At 49.5% G+C, this 20093-nt stretch overlaps 1 protein-coding gene across 1 annotated transcript in view; it reads right to left on the bottom strand.

Annotated features, from left to right (window-relative positions):
* LOC119453974 (uncharacterized) overlaps positions 1-20093 on the bottom strand; it is a 100474-nt gene that overhangs the window by 5440 nt on the left and 74941 nt on the right. The window contains exons 3-8 of the mRNA XM_049667452.1: positions 11135-11214; positions 8626-8921; positions 7319-7649; positions 5210-5506; positions 3408-3680; positions 2130-2336 (exon numbers count right to left, since the gene is read on the bottom strand). Of these exons, the coding sequence (XP_049523409.1) occupies positions 2130-2336; positions 3408-3680; positions 5210-5506; positions 7319-7649; positions 8626-8921; positions 11135-11214 (1484 nt within the window). The remainder of the gene's footprint in view (positions 1-2129; positions 2337-3407; positions 3681-5209; positions 5507-7318; positions 7650-8625; positions 8922-11134; positions 11215-20093) is intronic.

The raw sequence follows: 20093 nt of genomic DNA, 5'->3' as shown, positions 1-20093 counted from the left end.
GTTAAAGAGCTGAAAGTTAGGCGAGCGGTGCTGCACGACCGCTAGAGTTCGCATTTCGGCTGAAGGCCGCGAGGTCACGAAAGCCCGTGGGCTGCGCTTTGTTTTGAATGTTCAGTGTTAAAATTATGGTAACGGACAGCATCGAAACACACGGCCTCACTGTCTTTTATCACTTTTCTTTGGGCCATGTTCCGTTCGCGCTATTGTCCTTTCAGTCATTGTATACCCGTTTTCTTACGTGTCGATGAGCTCCGTGCGCACTACTACTAATAACCTTGCGTGGCGGCCGAAGAGGCTCTTTGTTGAAAATATTATTAATAGATCCTAAGAAGATTTCAAAGCGGAAGAACCATATGCCCAGCAGACTGTATAAATATATATGAACGTGTGCTTACAAATGGTAAAGTTAATTTGATCGCTTTGTCTCTGTTGTCGTTTTCAGAAACATCTTTTTTGAGGACACAGAGCAGGGTTGCTGAGGTTCATACATTGGCACGGCGGGGGATCTTTTCCACGAAAGAGGAAACTTTGAGCTTTCGTAAAGCGTCAGCACTGCCGCAAAGCGGGGTTCCGACGCGCTTGCTGGTCGCGCATCACGCTAAGCTGACACTGCCAAAACACGCGTTTATTGAGTTTTGCCGAACACCATCGGATCAACCGCGTCCCGTTGCTAAGGCGAACACTCATCTCCCTTTTTCTAAATTGAAATTTGGCTCGTCGACCTTGATGCACAGTATCCGTGGAACAATATATCGCAGCTGCTAAGCGATGTCGCTATCAGAGCTCCACAAACCGACGTCGGACACGATACCCTGCGTAGTGACCCTTTCAGCTCGCTGGTGCACAAAAGAAATACAGAGAAAAAAAAAACCTAAGCCAAGAACCGCTAAGTATGCGACAGCATACTTAGCTGCATTTTACGGCCTACATTTTTAAAAGAGACAGCACTGCCTTCAGGATTGGCCCACATTTTTCTTCAGCCGAATACCTACAAAGTGTGTGAGTTCTGCCTAAACAACGATATCGCGTTAAGAGTCCTGTCCCGTTAACCGTTATCCGTTAACCGTCCCTCCCCGCCAAACCCGCCACGCTGGCCTAGCGGCGATGGCGTTGAGCTGCTAAGCACGAATTCGCGGATTCGATTCCGGGCCGCCGCGGCAGAATTTTGATGGGGGCGAAATGCAAAAGTGCTCGCTTACTTAAACTTAGGTGCACGTTAAAGAACCCCGGTTAGTCAAGATTATTCCGGACTCCCCCGCTACGAAGTGCCTCACAATCACATCGGGATTCTGCCACGTAACTCCCCAGAATTTATTTAAATTTTCCTCCCCGTCTCCTTCACAGAGCAGCGTACAGAATCTAGCTACAACCTTGCCGCTTTGAAGCAAAGTGCGTTTGATCCGGCCCAAGGCCCCAGACAACGGGCTGACTTGTTTCGAAAGTTCACAGTGATGATCACGCGTTATGTTAATGGTCAGGTGGGAGAATCGGCTCAACATGCGAAGTTAGACCCCGGTCGAGTGCATTGACAAATGTTTAAGCAACATATGTATGATGACAACATACACTTGACGCGATTTAAATCGGTTGTTACATGAGTGGTGTTACACAGCTTCACCGAATGATGCGATCAATCGGAAGTACGCGTTGTCGCAAGCCTAATAAGAACTGATTGGTTTGATCGTCACGAAATTATAAGTTGATTGCAAAATAGCGGAGGGGATAGCTCGTTCCGTACACTTTTCGACCACCTGGGGCTAGCCGAAATCTCAGCAAAGAGGCATCCTGCATTGCACGCCCATCGAAACGCGGCCTGTCCAGCTAGGAATCCAAAAGGACGGTACGTTGGGCACGTTGGTAATCCATACTGAAACCATTCACAGCGAGAAACGACAAGTGTGCCTTCACATTGTCATTTTTTCTGTTCTTGTCCCGTGCGTCATCGCTTCTTTGTATGTGTGCTTTCAATAAAGTTGTTTGTTGATAGTCAGCGCTTGTCTGTGTATCTTTTCTGTGTAGTTCCTCTCGTTTCGCGCTGTGAATGGCATCAGTAGGAATCCAACCTGCGACATTTTGCTGGGCAGTTCTCTGGGATGGAGACGCGTAGACAGCCACGTTAAAGTGCGCACCTTTGGCTTAGGCAGGAACGGCAGGAACAGGTTCTTGATGACGCCCATCGGACTGACGCCGTAGTCGTGGTGCGGCGACTGGTGGTCACCGCCACCGCCACCAATGGTGAAGGTGATGCCCTTGCCGTGGCCTCCTCCGTGGCCGCCACTGCTGCTGCCGTGGCTGGCGTACGAGTCGCCCGCGTGGATCTCGAACCCGCTGCGGTCCTGGATAAGCAGCACATTCGTCAGGCACCGTCACTTCAGGCAAGTTTCAAAAGCAGACATCGCCAATGAAACTACCCACAGGCACATCGAAGCATGCGGGAATCCGCCCTCTGTCTGTGCAAAAAATACTCCGGCTGTTGGGACTCTGGCCCCGGTAGAAATCAGCTCTCATGGCTCTACTTTTTGTCTATTTTCGCCGTGATCTATGGACTTGCTTTGTTAGTGGTTAGTGTGTTGTTATATCATTCGTAGACTTTTGGCAATGTTTTGTAATTTCATTACCTTTTTTTAAATTGGTTGAACATCGTTGTCTCTTGGCTATACTGTTTTCACGCTCTGTTATTCTGCACTTTTTCTGCTGAAATGTTTCTCTTAGCTAAGGTATTGCGATAGCCGGCCCTTCGGTACTTCCCCAAACTCCCCATAATTTCACCGCTAATAAAGAAGACATTGCTCGTGCTTTTTGTAATTATGTGCCTCGCGAAACACCTTCGATTCAGAGAAAGTTGCGATGAAAGATTAAGTACAATGTTTGCCGTGTTTTACTCCATGTTTACAATGGTCCAGCGCTTGAAAGGGGACCTTCCACAGCTTTGTACGACAAAGTGACTGACGGTAGCTTTCTGCCTAGATTTCATATCCACGGTATAAAGTGGATGTTTAGCACCTCTGTCCGAAAGAAACACACGGCATTATCAGGACCATGCACTAACACCATTTTCATGCTATACTGATGCTTATAGCTCTTATTTCTCTCGCACGTTAACTGAGTGCGATAATGCCACCGAACCTTACTTGCCACATTCCCAATAACGGTACTTTTACTGCATTTTGTGCATTGTTTTTGTTCGTTATGACGCGTTTTTGCGCCATGATGCGTCATTCCTCCCTGCCTTGTAGTGGTCTGAATTATTAAACAAATAAAATAAATGAACCCACCAGATAAGGAATGGTGTGGGAACTATACCGGGAATTCTGCGCATCCGTTTTCTCTCCGTAACATTGTACTTATGTCTTTCCTATTAATAAAATCTCTCTCTCTGCGGACTGGAACTGTCCCGTTGATAATACCTTGTTGGGGAACGCCGACTCCGAGGCAGGGTGCAGCAGTCCCCGCTGGGAGTCGACGGCGTCGTTGTAGCGCGACGGCGAGCCGTAGCGCGAGTGGTGATGGGACACCGGCGGCGGTGGAGGCGGTGGTAGCGGCGGCGGCGGGTTGTACGGCGACTGGGACTGGGCCGCAGGCGCGTACATGTCGTGGTTCTGCGATGCGCTGTAGCCGCCCACGGACTGGAAACCCGGAGCCAGGGGCTCCGGCTCGGGTGGAGGCGGAGCCGGATTCGTCTGCGCCAAAGGACAGCGTGTGCTCGAATGACGCTGGGCTTTCGTATGATCGGGAAATCATATCGCATCAATCGCTCGGTCATGAAGCCGGCGGCTAGATAGAGCCACGTGATAAAGAGCACGGAAGAATGTCCAGAACAGGGCGCTTTGATAAGCAGCGTCTGGTTGCATGAACCGGAAGGTGGCGCAAACACGCACCGTATTTTGAGTTATTGCTAGCCAGGAGAGAGGTTTATACATACTTTATAAATAAAAATATCGTTTATAAATACCAGCGACCATATAAACGTTGACCAGGTGCGTGTGTGAAGATATCAGGCAGCGCAGGAGGGCGCAGTTTATCGAGTTCTGTGTGCCATGCAATCAATTAATCAATCAATTGATCAAACATCGTCATTCGTGTTTGTCACTAGACAACGTAAACGTCTTACAGCAATGTTGCTCGGCTCTAACGCGAACGGGGACAAGTCGTGCCGCGACAGGTAGTCCGCACGCCAGAGGAAACCGCTGTAACCAGTGTTCCTGATGCCCGGTTTAATATACTTTGAAATATTGCAATATTAGGGTAAGTGATCTGCTTGAAAAGATTAATTACAACAAGTAGCAGGCATTGTTACCTAACTAGCAACGCCACCTAGTTCATAATCATGCTCATAATCACGCTGACTTGTGGCGATTGTTGTCTCCATCACTGCCACGTGGCTATGCTACGCGGTAGTTGGGATCCGTCAATGCATAATCCCACAGACACTTATCGGAGAGTATTGACGGTCACCGCACCGTGATATGTACCAGAGTTGGCCGGGTTAGTGGGCTTGTACAGCAAAAGCATGGGGACCGACGTTTTGCGTCCTCCAGCATAACGCTGCAAGATCTCGCAAACGTGGGAGAAAGCATTTCGGGCCCAAATACACTGCATGTGAGAACAAAAACTGTGTAACTTGTTTCCATATATCCTTTAGAGCGCAGTTCTTAGGAGCCCGTTAAGAGCGAACGCGTAGCGCAGCGGGATGAAAGACGGCGATAGCGAAGAGAGCGCAGGTATGTCGAAAGCGTGAGAATAAAAGCGCAAGACGGGCTCCGCGGTGACGACCGCTACGAGATGGCGCCAGAGTATCGTGCCATCGTCTGTTCACCGATGTCATGCGGCGAGCGCGTCCACCGAAACCATATATGGAAACAAAGCGCTGCATGAGCGGAGGTCTATCTGCGGCGGCTGCTGTGAATCGCGCCCACGCGTCACCCACGTGCTGCCTCGCGCGATCTCCCGACTGGCGAGGCAGTCGCGCCACATTTCGCTCCACTTGGAATGTGCCACACGAGACAGATTGTCCGGGCTAGCCAATGTATCGCTAAATGAAAACACGTGTAGAGCTGCGCTCATATTTCGCATTGGGGAGTATCGTAATCGTCGGTGAATTTTTTCGCTCTTTTCAGATCATTTCGCGGTTATTCGAGCTTGGCACGTGAACTGCGTTGTTAGCGTATTTTCATTTCCTGAAAAGCAAGAGCAGTTTTGAGGCCTGTACCTGGAATCCAGGCGGCGGCGGTGGCGCCTGGAAAGGGTTCGGGTTGCTGCCGTTCCTTCGGCTGAGCACCTGCGGCGCCGGCAGCAGGTACTGTTGCCTGGGTGGCAGCGCCGCCTCGTGCTGGTGCGGATGGTGGTGCGACGCCAGAGGGTGGTACTCGTCACGCGGCCGAATCGGCACCCTCAAAGGCACCGGTGGAGGTGGTGGTGGAGGAGGGTGCGACTGGTGCGGGTGCTGCATCGGCGCGGACATCACCTCCTGGCTCACCGGGGCGCCCACAGGGTGATAGCGAGTCGCCTGCGGCACAAGTACCCGCGGAGCATTGTCATCATCCGAAATACCCGCAGGTTGCAAAACAAAGACACCTCAAGATGCACTCAACCTACCACAGTCCGGCGCCAACCTCTGCTGAATGTTCGACTACATCGTTAATCTCATTATATTGTTATGAGCCAGTTGTCCGGCGGATAAAGAAGATGCTGAAGCGTAGAGCAGACAAGAGGAGGAAGAAGGGAGGTCTATGGTTCGTCATCTTTGTTGTTGCTGCCCCACGTTTAGTCTCCTTGTACATAACGTAAACAAATCGCCTTTTCTGTAAATGTTCCCGTAACAATATGCTACACGAAACTAATCCACATTCCTCGGAATTCATCCTGGTATTCCCTAAGTACGTAGTCATCCTCGCAGAAATCCACCAGAGCACCGCTGCACTATTTAAAGACGACTGGACAGTGTGCGACCACGTTTAATTGCAGGGTGAACGCTGCCATGCGTGCGCACGCATCACTTCCTTTCCTTTTCCCTTTCTTTCCACTTCCACTTCCTCCAATGTAGGGTAGCAAATCATGTGCAACTTGCCTAACCTCCCTGCCTTTACTTCTTTTTTCTCTCCCTCTGCGAAATCTAAGCACCAACCTCACGTGTTAAACAGCGCTTATCGCTCGCTTTTGCTATGCATAGGATGTTTGGCGACACAAATGTTGACCGACACGGTATCAACAGTCGAGAAAAAGAACGTTGGTTTGCTGTTGGGAAGCTTGCTTCCCGGTGTGAATAGGACCTAAATGACCGACGGTTATCTGTTCCACGTAAGTAGGTGTCCTGCTAAAGTCAGCTCCTTCCTTCTAATTTTAGCTGGTGCACAGCGAACTAGACTGTTAGTTCGATCTCGCCCCTACGCGCCTCGTTTTCTATCCCTTCATGCCCAATTTTCACCCCCGTTTTCTCTGCTGTCAGTTATCTTTCAAGCGCGCACCATGCTAAAGTTGTGCGGGCATCATCTCCGGTTTTTAGTGATATCTTCAAACAGGCAGACATTTTCTGAGTGAAAATATTGGGGTGGTCCCATCCGACGCTGGCGCAAAAGTCTATTCGCTCACTAGTGCAGTTCTTGGAGCTCATGACCGGCTCGAGTGACCGTTTATGTACTCCTCTTGTGCATACTCCTGCACGCGCTATGCTCACTTACGCTCCCAAAACGGAGGTTTTCTGAGCCGCGCCGGCGTCATACACTTCCATTGTAAACAAGGAGGCAACGGAGGCAGTTGAGGCAAGCAATGGACGCGTCACCACGTGATCAAACATGGCAGCGCCCATGGGATCGCCGCGAAAAGGGTCAATATTTGAATTTAACCAAAGGGGATTTTCACTCACTGGGTGGCCTTTGAAGGCGTGGCCGTTTATATGTCTACACCGTATTCGTTGGAACGCGCCAACACAAAGTGCAGTTCACGAGATTGCTACGGTGCAATGTGTGCATTGTGTGCGATGAAGGCTGGTCTTCCTCCTGGACACTGGCCTGAACTATAAAACATCTAGATGCTTGCTACCGTGCGTGTTTTGTGCTCGTCATTCGTGCATGTTGTGTGCGCATGTACCGAGTACGAGTTAACTGGCTCCCTTCATGCATCGCCAACGCCATCAAGCCAACGTGCTTGATCTCCAGCACCCTTTTAAAGAATGCCTTTATATATCCTTGCTTTATTTCTCTCTCAAACCGACGGAAACCCCTCGTTAGTCTCCTCTCCTCCCCTCCTTCTCGGTTAGCGTGCATGAACAGCATCTTTAGGCAGCTGGCCGCCACCAAGCAATGTTCTCCACGAGGCTCACCTTGGACAAGTGCTCTAGGTGTTGCTTGTTGTGTTCCGTGGGCATGGGCGCGAACACGACGAACTGGGGAGACCGGCCGAACCCGTTTCTCGAGGCGTTCAGGATGTGGTTCAGCATGTCGGCGAATTCGGGCGAGTGCGGGTTCAGCGTGGACGTCGCCAGAGGCGGCTCGCTCGGCGCCTGGCTCGTCGTCGGCCGCGGTCGCCGCGTCGTTGTCGTCGTCGTGCTCGTCGTCGTCGTTGTCGATGTGGTGGTGCTCGGTGTGGTGCGCCGCTTCGTGGTACTCGGCGGCGTGCTCTGGGTACTGGGGGCCGCACTCGAGGCTGGCAAGCTGCAGACGCACGGAAGAGCAAGGCGGGGCTATTTGCTTAAACACGGAGGAGGTTCCACCACAGCAAATCAGCGAGTACAAGAATTCTGCGCTATAGCGCGGAAAGAATGGCCACTCCTCACGAAGACGGAACAAAGGCGAAAACAGGGGCCATATTTTGCAACGATGCATTGTCCGTTATTATCGCCAGTCATCCTGAGTGACCGATGGTTTCCAGGAACATTTCAGGACTCTCTTATCATTGTGACGTTGATAATTATAGATATGTAATGCTAGCTGTAATTGTAAACTGTACAAAAAAACCCCATTCCGCGTAGTGCAAATCCGCGCACGTGATGCATGTGCGCATGATAAAAGGGAGCAGGGCACCGGCCGGAAAATTTTCGGGGATGGCTTAAGCCCGGCAGCCCCCCCTTCCCCTTCTCCCCCTGGATCCGTAACTGGTGCGAGCGTTGAGATGGAATAAAGTCGTGGACGGGTGCATGACCCGCCACGGTAGCTTGGCGTTGCGCTGCTAAGGTCGAGGTCACGGGTTCGATGCCGGTCGCGGCGGCCACATTTCGGTGGTGGCGAAATGTAAAAAAAAAAAAAAAGAAAAAAAAAAGAAAAAAGAAGAAAAAAAAATCACCGCTGGTGTGCTTAGACTTAGGCGCACGTTAAAGAACCCCAGGTGGTAAAAATTATTCTCGAGTCCCTCACGATGGCGTCACTCATAACCAGATCGTGGTTTTGACACGTATGTACGTAATAGCTCAGACTGTAATTTAATTTAACCCGAAAAGGGCGAATTGCTCCTTGCGATTAAGTTAATTCCCTACCTAAAATACGCACACTCACGCACATACACATGATATACGTATATACTGTGATGTACGTGGTGGCAAACCTAACCTCAGAACATGCGTTCGCCGCAGAAAAAAAAAAAAAAGAAGAAGAAAAAAAATGCATGCAACGCGGTATACGGCTGCACACGGACCTGTGGGTCGTGGTGGTGACCTTGTCGCGGCCCTTGGCGTCCTTGTCGCCCAGCACGAAGTGCACCACGTACACGGGCTTGTCGCCGTCGGCGCCCACGGTGGTAGCTTCGACGATGGCGCCCGGCTTGGGTTGTGCCGGGAGCACGGGCAACGAGTTGGACGCGTAGTCCACCGACGTTTCGGCGCTGCCGCTGCTGCTCTCTTCGGGCGGCGACGGCGGAGGGATCGCCTGGGACGGCGGGAGCTTCGCGTACGATGGAGGCTCGTCGAGGCGGTCGTCGTACGAAGACCGATCCTGCGGCGTCGGCAATTGGGCACTTCAATGCGCGTGCGACGCTCGTGTCCAGCAGAGAGAGACAGATAGAGCGTAGAAAGGTTTGTTAATGCAGGTAAAACCGAAATGTCGACCTTCTACACTCTTTACACCCTTTGGGGAGTACCTTTGTCCTACGACGATAATCGTCATCTGTCTTGCTTGCGTTTCCTTTCTTTGAAAACTTTGCGCTCGCTGCTTTCCTGTAAAGAATGCTATGCCACGCGGGTAACACGCATGCCGTTCGTGAGCTGGAAGTAATGGACGCGTACCTTTAAAGGAAGGAAATGCGCGCGCCTAGATGACGATAATTGTTGGGAGAAAAAGATACACCTTAAAGAGTGTAAACTGTCTTTTCAAGTATACCTTACACACAGACTGATTTGTCTTCGTTTCTTTTAAAGGGACCCTAAAGAGACAAATAACTTGAGCTGTATTAGCTTACCTATGTAGAATATAAAAAAAAAAGGGGGGGGGGGGAGCCACTGTCACCACGCGAGGAGGCTGGATAAGCGAGAAAAGACGCATAAACTAAAGCCGAGTGGCGACATCGCCTTCAAGTTCCCGCACCAGCCAGCTGTGAAAGCCGACACATTACGCTTCAAAGGAGCCGAAGACTGGACTGAGCAATTTTCGAGAATTATTACTACTCCACAACGGCCCAATCCCTTGAAAATACTTTGGAATTCGTGACGTCCCACTGACGTACACCGGCGCTGGAGTTGCGGCGAGAAATTCAAAATTGAAAGCTTGGGTGTTTGTTTTTATATTCTAGTAATTACCCCTTATCGAGAAATGAACAAAATTGTTTTTAAGTATTTTTTAAATCAATTTAGACTGTGTTAGTGTTTCTCTTCAGATCCCCTTCAAGTTTTGCTCCAATTGCATTTCCTCGGCACCTGCAAGTCATTGTTCACACGCGCCATTTGTTTGTGTCACAAAAAATACACGCCTTGTTTTTTATCGGCTCAATTTGCTCCTAGATTGCCTGAAGCATGGGGTTTATTCGAGTCGCCTGCACTTTCTGAACTAATTCACGAGGTGCTGCACGTCGCCATTCAGTTTCATCAGTGCAGGCTTCGTGCGGGTAGTTGACAGCATTTCCTGCATCCGTCAGAAATGTAGTGCTGCGTTCGTGCAGCAGGTATGTACCGTGCCGATTCCGCACGAGCGGGAACTGGCACTGAACAGGTGGGAACTAGTTCACGAAATGCAGGGCGAATCGAATAAAACTAAAGTTTCCTACAAACGTTACTAGAAGGAGATGTTTCGTACAAAAATAATACAAGGAATTTGCTATTGATTAGCATAAACTTTGTCCTTGCAACTTCAAACGCCTTCGGGACTTTCTTTGCAAACTGCTCATTTTCAAAAAATACTGCGTTGCAAATACAACATTTTCCAATGATTATGCATGCGCGCAGAGAGTATTTATTGCCTTGCTTGGTTTATAAAACTATTATTGCCTGGAAACTGGGAAAGATACAGCATAACCTAATAACGCAACAAGAACGTTTGTAGCCACATGCACAAAGATCAGACAAATCCACGTACTGTGTGCATCGTACGCATCTTCACGTTTGCGAGCAACGAGTGATCTTTGTATTCCTCCTTCCTCTTTTCGTCCCTGTATATCTCATCTGCCTCAGTGCAGGGTAGCAAACTGGACGTGCATCTGGTTAACCTACCTGTCTTTCCTCTCTTCTACCTGTCTGTCTCTCGCGCTAACTGCTATGGGTAGCAAGGGTATGTATGAAACCGTAAATTAAATACGAGAAACAAAACAAACGAAAAAAAATACGATCATAACTTATAAGAAATGAAAAAAAGAAAACAAAAATCAAGTACATATAAGCACATGTCTCGCAGCCTCTCTGTTTATAACAGCTGCACGAGAACAGCAGGACGTTGTTTCGAAGCCGTCCTAACACGTCGTATATTGACACAGCGGCCGCCAACACATTTATTACGCACATCGAGGCTAAGGTATAGCGCGCCAACAATGTATGAGACTGTAAGTAATTGTATATACAGGATTTCTCAGCTACACGTTTAGCAATTCGTGCTCAATTCAGGCATCCGCTTTCGATACACAAGTAGAAATTCGCCTGTCGTGATGCAACAAGACAGCGTTTCGAAACAGAGAGAAAGAAAAAGGAGGATAAAATCGTTCGTCGCATACTCACGTTGCTCACCTGAATTCGGATGGGGGACTCTGTCCTCTCCATTGCGGACGCCATGACTGTCTCAGCGCTCACTGCCCACGCAACAACCCCTGCGAGGAGGACAAGACAAGAGCTGCAGTCCCGTATCAAGCAAGACATGTACAAGTACTAACACGTCCCCATCAAACTTCTTCCCATAACAGTGGAGTAAGTTACGAATTTCGTAGCATACGCACTGGTGTTACTGAATGCGTTGTTACAAAACCTTATTGTGACATGGCCTTCACCTGGCGTTACCAAGTTATAGACTAGACCCAGCTGGCACTGCTGTCATTCTACTGCCAATTGTTTCTCAAGAGGCATTTAAATTTCATGGCACATCATATGCGCCTAACACCAACAGTGCACTCAATACTCTTCCCTCTGATATGGGCGCTATAGTGTTTGGAGAGCTTACCGCGAACCCCCCAGGTGACACCAACGTATGCGCTGAAGCGATCACCGTTCTGGCTAGCGTGCCTAACGACCTTCTTCTGCTAAGCACTCCAAGAGCTGACTCACTATAATGTGCTGACATGTGCTGACTTACTATAATCTCATGGGTCTGTATTTTTCACCAGTCAACGTGGAGAAGCCCTCCTTTGAGAAAGCCTGATTGACAGCAAACAGAAGACCGAGATTTTGGTTGCCCATGAGGTCTCCTGGAATCTGGATTGCAAATGTTTTTGCTAATTTTACAGTGTTCACATTTAGATATATTCCGTGTTGTTGATACCAAATTAGCATCAGAAAGTGTTAGTTTGAATAAATAAATAAATAAATAAATAAATAAATAAATAAATAAATAAATCGAGAAGCCTTGTGAACGCAACAAAAACAGCTACCTTCTACATCGTTTTATTTTGGAGATCACGCTGTATTTTATCCTGCAGAGAGAGGCGTAGGCTTCAAGAAACGGCTTTATTTTCTGTACTGCATACTGGCAGCGTGAAAGCCACATGTTGACAATAGTACAATACATCAACAAGATATATACACACCAAGATACACTCGCGCATGTGCAACAACATGGTGACATCACTGTAACTTCAATAGCGGTAAACACACGTGCCGCATTCCATATACCGACACAACACGCTGGGCAAGCGTTTTCGCATGCTAAGTTCTTGCCGCACAGCTAATCGGGTATGACGAAAAACGCGTAAGTCTGCACGTCGCGTCACCTGAAGTGGAACAACTCTTTCTTTGGCGTGAGAAACAGGCCGGTACCTCTGCCCGGAAACTTCAGTGCCCCCCGCTGTCATGCAATGAGACAGGCGCACGGATCTCACGCACCACTCGTATAATACGGCTATTCGTATGAAGCAGAAATCCCGCCGTGAGTGCGTCTATAGAAAGAGCATCGGAAACAAAGAAAGCGTTCGGTCGAAAGCCAAGACAGTAAATTGCGTGAATTAGTGACAGTCTAAAGTACAAAGGAGGAAAGGCCGAAGCTTTCGTTTTGAACCCGTGGGTTCTAATCACTTGAGTGGCTTTGTTCTTGTAGCAGACGACTGCGTTCGAGCGGACAAGCGACTCCACACGAAGGGCAGACGAAAAAAAAAAAAGAAAAGAAAATAGACTGCAGACGACAAAAGCGCGAGAAGCAATGACTGTTCGCGTCTCTTTCAAGTATCGTGCTCCGTTTTTCTGCCGCGTCCATGTGAAAGAGGCGGGAGAGAGGCCATTGTTTTCCAGCGGCTTGCTCTCCAACCGTGAAAACGCCAGCCAGCCTTCCGTGCTCGCCGTTTCGGGGTGGTATACGCGTGTACACAACCTCGCTTTCCCGCCGCTTCTCGCATCGCCCGATGCCCGTCAAATGTCTGTGCGTATTTTTTTTTCTTCTTTATTTTACGACCACCAGCTACGCGGTCGTCGATCCTTCTTTTGAATAGATAAAAGATGCGCGTGGCGGGCACGTACCTATATCCGTGCTCTCAAATGCGGCTTGTATCAAATGCGGCTGCCGCTCTATAAATATGCGGTACCTGCGATGCGGTGGGAGGAATGGCTACTCGCGTAGACAGAGATGTGGTTTTACGCCTTTCAGAGGCAGCGGCGCGAGTGGGAAGACCGCGCGGAATCATTTGTTCTTGCTTGTCTGCACTCCTTCTTTTCGTCGCGTTGCCGTTTTGTTTTCGGCCTCACCGCCCAGCCAGATTGTGTCAGTCGGGTGAGTATGCGTTGTCACGGTAAAACCGTGCAGAGCTAGAAGAGCTGGCGCTAGCTTTAGCCAATGACAAACGCAAGTAAGGTAACTGACTGGGCGTGATCCTTGGTGGCCATACTAAAGAGAAAACCGTCTGCTACGTAAAGACGAGTAGCCTATAGCAGACGACTGCATTTAGCAGACGACAACGTGGGCTATATATACCAGAATGCCGTCAGCTCTCGAGAGGAGTTAGCAGTGTCACTGAGCAATGCGTGGTTGGACACCTCGAACGGAAGCGCACGTGCTCACTTGCACTGCGCAACTCTGGTTGACGTTAACTAGTGCAAGGGCTTTCTTGCATGCACACTTTCCGACCCGCTGAGGGATGGGAACGACAGAATAGCCACAGACGCATTTGACGTTCCATGAGAAAGCTTACTTACTAAGCGATTTCACTCAGCGATGCGAAAATGCTCTAATATAAAAACATTTCCCGCGAGGAGCCCGTCAATCGAGCGGTATAGGGTGAAATGGTTCCGCAAACGCCAGCGAAGCCGGGCTTCATGCAGCTTTCAGCAGCGTGGAAGGCGGCGGCCCACTGCTTCTACCACAGTGCACCGTTTTCGTGAGGCGTAGTTGTAGGGGACCGCACTCGCTAGCGCCCGTCTCGGGCGTGTTCGAAGGTCTATGAATAGAGCCGAAGCGAGTCGGTTGCGGTTTCTCCACTCCGTACATGCTTGGTCGAGCGCCGTAGCTGTCAATCGTGAATAGGTGCACCGGCGCGATCGCCACTGGCTCGCATGAACACGTACGCGCTGCTCGCTCGACTGTTGCGCGGCCCAAGCACCGAAATGCACCCTTGTCGGGTTTTTCCCTGCGCTTCCTTGGGCTTTTGCGCAGTGGACAGTGATCGAGGATGCCAGATATGCAACCGCGGCCCGTTTCCTCGTTCCGGAGGTGGCCCCGAACGTGACTGCAGCGGTCTCGTCGTCGGTAAATATTTAGTCTCTCTGTAACAACGCGGCAGTGCTTTCTGACCCCACCATGCAAATAGAGAGGGAGAGATAAAATAAGGGATTGAAGGCAGATAGGTCAACTGTCCGGTTGGCTACTCTTCACTGGGGGGAAGGGTAGAAGAGATAAGGAGGAAAGAAGAGTAGATCCGGAGCTCCGGTTCAGGGGTTCGAATCCTGCAAAGAAATGCAGAAGCGCGCCGTGTGAAAGCAATGCGCCCTAACGCATACTAACAATGCATACCACATGGCCGTACCACTCAGATCGCGCGAGTCAGCTAGTGTTTACAAACAAGGGTGTGTTTTACGCCATCTTAACCTCTGCTGACTTCCACGAGTTAATCTGATCCTCTGGAAGGCTGCAGTCGTCTCGTCTTTTACTCTTTTCTTTGTGATCAGAGGTAATTTACTTATAAGAAAGGACAGTAAGTCGGCATGGTGGGCATTCCTCCGGTCAGATATTCTGTGGTAAGAGAAGAGGGAAGCTCCTTAGCCACAGTCGGATCCCCCCCCCCCCTTTTTTTTTGTGTGTGTGTGTGTGGGTGTGTGGGTGTCCAAGGAAATGTTGGTGCCTGCCAACGGCGCCGGCTACGCCTTTTCGCTTGATTAACATGATTGACAGATGTGCTACAAACGATGAAAACGTTTCAGGAAAAGAATAGAGAATATGACGCAATAGAAAAATACACAAAGGCTTCTGGTCACTGATGAAGTTAAAAGTTAATAGCAATTTATTCTTGTTATTGTTATGCTATCACCGTTATGCTGCTACACCGCGGGTCGCGCACTGAGGGGCAGCACAGCGCAGGCGACCGAGCCAGCCGGAGTGAGTGCCAGAACGTAGAGGTGCCCTGCTCCCACGTGACCACCTCCTGCGCCTATAGACATACTCCTCGTGGGAAACTAAACCGAAATTGCTTCGTAGAAAATGTACCATAGAAAAATATTTACGGCGCTTTGAGGGCTGCCTGCAATTTTTCTGGGATTTTCGAGGCCCCGGGCCTTTATGTAACTAAAATTTGAAATTAAAAATAAAAAAATGTCACAGTTTCGCCCTAAGGGCGAAGCAATGAATGCGATAGCAACACAGCAATGTCATACGAAGTAAGGTGAGCGGCTTTGGTAGCAATATGAATTGTAGTAAACATGAGCTGATTAAGTAAGCAGGTGTGCTGCGGCGTAAGTAGACCGACTTAAAGAGAGACTCGATGACCACGAGAAGGCGCGTGTGAAACGGTGGCGTTGATGAGAAGCGCTTCCCGTGGGCAGCGCGCGTGCGAAGGGACACACCTGTAGCGCTGCAGTGCCGATGCGGGCAGCATTACATGTGTAGCGTGCGTTGGAAAATGTGGCCCGACTATTACTAACTGAATGAACAAGCGTGGTGTGAGCGCGCACAAACAAACATGAATAGATCACACTGAATGACTGCAGACAACGACTGTCAAAACGCTGGCAGCAAGCCCATACGCTGCAGCGGGCGAAGGTACGTGCGGTCTATCGCTTCAACAGAAACTGAGCGGCGAATGCACAGTGCATAAAGGTCAGAGCCGTGTGGAGATAAGAGACGGTGTGGTCGAGCGACGAGCGCGGTTGTTGGCAGAGTAGAAGTGCCCCCCCCCCCCCCCCCCCCCCGCTCCCTCCGGCGCTGGCTTCCCGCTTCGTTGCTTGCGCGTGGGAGATTGAGTGCGTTCGCTCTCCGTGATAGCGCGCGTCCCCGCACGCTTCCGCTTAGGGCATACGGCGCGCGGTGAAGATTTTATCTATACGGAACCTCACGGCGACGGCGACGCCGACGGCAGAAATCCGTGTGAAGTGTCCATATAATTGCTATCGCAATAAAATAAAAATTCTGGGGCTTTACGAGCCAAAACTTGATTATGAGGCACGCCGTAGTGAGAGACTCCGGATTAATCTAGACCACCTGGGATTCTTTAACGTGCGCCCAATGCACAATACACGGGCGTTCTTGCATTTCACGCATCGAAATACGGCCGCCGCGGCCGGGATTCGATCCCGCGACCTCGTGCTTAGTATAGCGCAACGCGATAGACACTACGCCACCAAGGCGGGTTTTATGTAACTCAGAAAATTAAAAGTAGGAAATGTCATATCGCTACTCCTTTAATACCATGACGTGCCTTGAGTACTTACTGGCAACTTCACGATAGCAATGCATTAAGTGGTCAAGTGAAATGTAATCAATGAACTTGGTTTATTGGATGGTTAATAATCTATTAACGCGTTATTACTGATGCCTCCAGACGCGAATAATGTGTTACCGAACGAGTGCTTTCCATTTTTAGCGTACACATTCAGGAACGAGAGTCTTCGCCGGGGCACACGTATGCCGTGTTAATGTCGGCGCTTCTGAAGAAGCAATCGCCGCCACTAGCTACATCCGGGCAGCTCGCGTCGGGACATCTCGAAGCGCCGTTACGGCAGCGCCGCCGCGTTTTCGAGAAACATTTCCCGAGTGCTTTCCAGCTTCGTTGCACGCACATGCATATGCGGGAGTCGTGATTCGAGTGCGAGAGCGCAGCGCTTGTGAGCAGCACGGTGCACTTATCCGCCAGCCGGGCTTATTTCTGGAACAAGGAAATCGGGAAAGAACTGTGTATACTCTCGCCACTAGTTTCTTACACGCTTTATTTTTCTCTTTGCGTTACTGGTCTTTTCTTTTTTTTTTTTTTTTTTTTACTAGCTCGCCAGCGAATGTACCGCTCCCTTTCGCGTGCAGACTTGCACCTAGGTTGCGCGTACGAAGTATCTCTCTCTTATGCATTCTCGCATTTTTCCTCGTTCGTGGTGCTCGCGACGTTTCAACTCGCTCGAAACTGCTCTCCGGATAAGGGGTCCAGTCTTTCCCTCTATACTTCCTCCTCGCTCTCGGCAGCTAAAAAGCCCATTGGAACTACTAAAAAAAAAAACAACAACTCCCAAATGAACCAATAGAAGCGGCGAATTTCAGACGTTCAAAAATGCAGCATTCCGCATAACTTGAACACGACTCGCGCATATATACCGATTCTCTGCGACGGCGCTTCGTGGCGAAGCCCGCTTATAAGCTTGCCCAAACGAAGCGTACGTCAATGCGGGTTGGCGACACTCTCTTGGTGAAACAAAACGGAAGTCGATTAAACGGAAGACGTTTTCCTGCGCGCGAACTGGGACGCGCCGACTCCTTCTTCCGATGTGGGAAACTGATTAGTGCGACTCGTCGTCTCTTTCTCATTGTCTTTTGTTTTTGTTTTTTTCCGCGTCTCTGATTCTCACCGATTTGTCTTTGTGCTAAAAGCGTACGTGCGTTCACGTCTGGAGGAGGCCTCTTCTCCTACGGTTCGAGAACCAAAAAAAAAAAGAAAACAACAGAAGCGGCTCCAGAGACGAAGTGGTGCTGCCTGTGAAAGAGGAAACGTTTTCGGGCTGCGCCGATTGGGCCGATCAGATAAGCAGCGTGGTTGACTGTCCGCTCCCTTTTTTGTGGGCACCGAAGAAAACAAGAGGAAAAATAAGAGTTCTAATTGGAGGAGTTCCGCCACGTGGCTTATGGTGCTTTGGACTCGCTAAGGCGCATGTACCTCTTCGGCTTCGGCATCCACCGACGCGTTTGCGCTGACTGCGCCTTCGGGTGGTGACGAAACTTTATTGTCCCTACCGATAATGTACTTGTCTGGGCGTGTGCTGGTGCTGCTTTACCGTTAAGTGGAAACTGAGAGGGTGACACTGCAGACTGCTTGCTGCACTGTATCATTTAGACGGTGACGAGACGAGGTAAGAACGGCCGCCATGAATGATTGCTGTCTATAGGTCTAAGCGAGACATATATCGGCGACCTGCGCGTGATTTAACTGGTGTAGTCATGAATACACAGATGCACTTTAAGTGCTGCTGAAGAAAGGAAAAATGAGACAACAAAAGAAAACGAGCCGAACTAGAGGAAGAATAATTATAACAGACAGAAATATTCCATCCCACCACCATATATATATATATATATATATATATATATATATATATATATATATATACTTCAGCAGAGCACACACTTCAGCAGGGCACACACCCTGCTTTTGTTATCCTTGAGCCCCACCGTTCACGTGAATTCCGTACAACACCTCTCGCCTACTGGTACATTCACATTTTCCTTTTTTATACTAATTCTCTAAGAGAGCGCATGCCCGAGTCTAGTAACACGGCAGCAGAACGAGAAGATCATCGCAGACGACACACCCTATAGTCGTGCCCGTACTCTGCTTCTAACCAGTTTTCTGTATAAACAGAGTCACACAGACAACGCTGGGAGGGCGTTCGTCCTCCTCAAGTGATCAGCGTAACATTCGACGCTCGCATTGGATAGTGCTTTGTGCGCTTGCGCGAACTATCGTCGTTATACGGCGCTGACGAGTCGTGCGGTCAACGCTCGCGCTCTACCGTCGAAAATTCGGGGCCCTGTACATTGAGACGGACGCTATGTACAGCCTCATCCAATATGAAAGGGAACACCTCATCTGCGTTCGAAGCGCTATTCCTGCATACGTGCGAATCAGAACATTACTCACTGCTATTTGTTATGTTGTTCTCCTGTTGAAGAATCCTGCTCATGGAACGTCTTCCTCATTACGAGAACATACAAGGAAAATTGACGGCTTTGAACACTAATCCGGTGTTCCCCGTCACGTTGGCCGAGGGCGTACATTATGTAACGGCAAAATACTCTAAGTAATCCAGCGCTTCTTTCGTTGCAAATCCAGGCGAAGATTACTCGCCGGACTTTCATTTTGTGAAACCGATGACAGATGTCCGCCTAAATTCTCCATATCAATCAATCAATAAATAAATAAATAAATAAATAAATAAATAAATAAATAAATAAATAAATAAATAAATAAATAAATAAATAAATAAATAAATAAATCGAGCGAGCGAGCGAGCGAGCGAGCGAGCAAGTGAGTACAAAGGGTGCCAAAATATTAGAAGGCTAAAGATGGACAGCTGGAAGAGGCGACAGGATTGCACTAATAAGGTAAAGGGCGGAAGCATTGAATTCGGAAGACATCCAAGACGCAAGGTGGCGCATACGCGCAGAATGCAAGATGACAGGCAGAATGCGCAGAGTGAACTGGCTCGTGCTCTATGGCGAACGAACCCCGAGAGAAGAAGCGAGAACAGGGGAGCGCTCGTCTATAGCGACAATTCCCGTGAGAATTCGCGTGCATCTCGTAAGACCGATAATCTCTGACACCGAACCTACTGCTCAAGATGACCACACGTCCGGGAATCGAGAGTTCCCCACACCCACAATGCACAACGCGAAAAGCCTGGCTGCCTTTCGTTTAGGCTAACGCCGTCCTCCCACGACTGCATGAACACCGTGGTTACAGAAAAAAGAAAAAAAAACCCATAAGAATATAGTAGACAGGCCCGACATTTCCGTATATGCAGCGGGAAACATGCCTAAAAACAGGAAACGGCAGAAAAAGAACCGAAAGAAAGCGGCGTCCGCAAATGATCGTATCGGTGCTGCAGTGGAACGTAATATATAGCTACTCTCTAGCTGGCCGAGTGTCCAGTCACGACCTGGGCGCGGATATCACGGCGGCGGCGCCGTCGATGGTCCGGCGTGGTCTACTCGGCCCGGACGACGGAACCGCTTCCTACATTGGGCGAGGAGAGGCGGCTGCGAACCGACACACTGCCATGGCCTCGTATATTTCCTGCCAGGCAGTGCTTCTCAAAAGCGCCGTTCGTGGAATCGGAGAGCGAGAGAGAGTTCTCTAGTCAG

Source organism: Dermacentor silvarum, chromosome 5, assembly GCF_013339745.2.
Source record: "Dermacentor silvarum isolate Dsil-2018 chromosome 5, BIME_Dsil_1.4, whole genome shotgun sequence".
NCBI classification, from domain to species: domain Eukaryota; kingdom Metazoa; phylum Arthropoda; class Arachnida; order Ixodida; family Ixodidae; genus Dermacentor; species Dermacentor silvarum.
The sequence above is the reverse complement of the archived record's forward strand: the minus strand, read 5'-3'. Positions and strand labels throughout refer to the sequence as shown.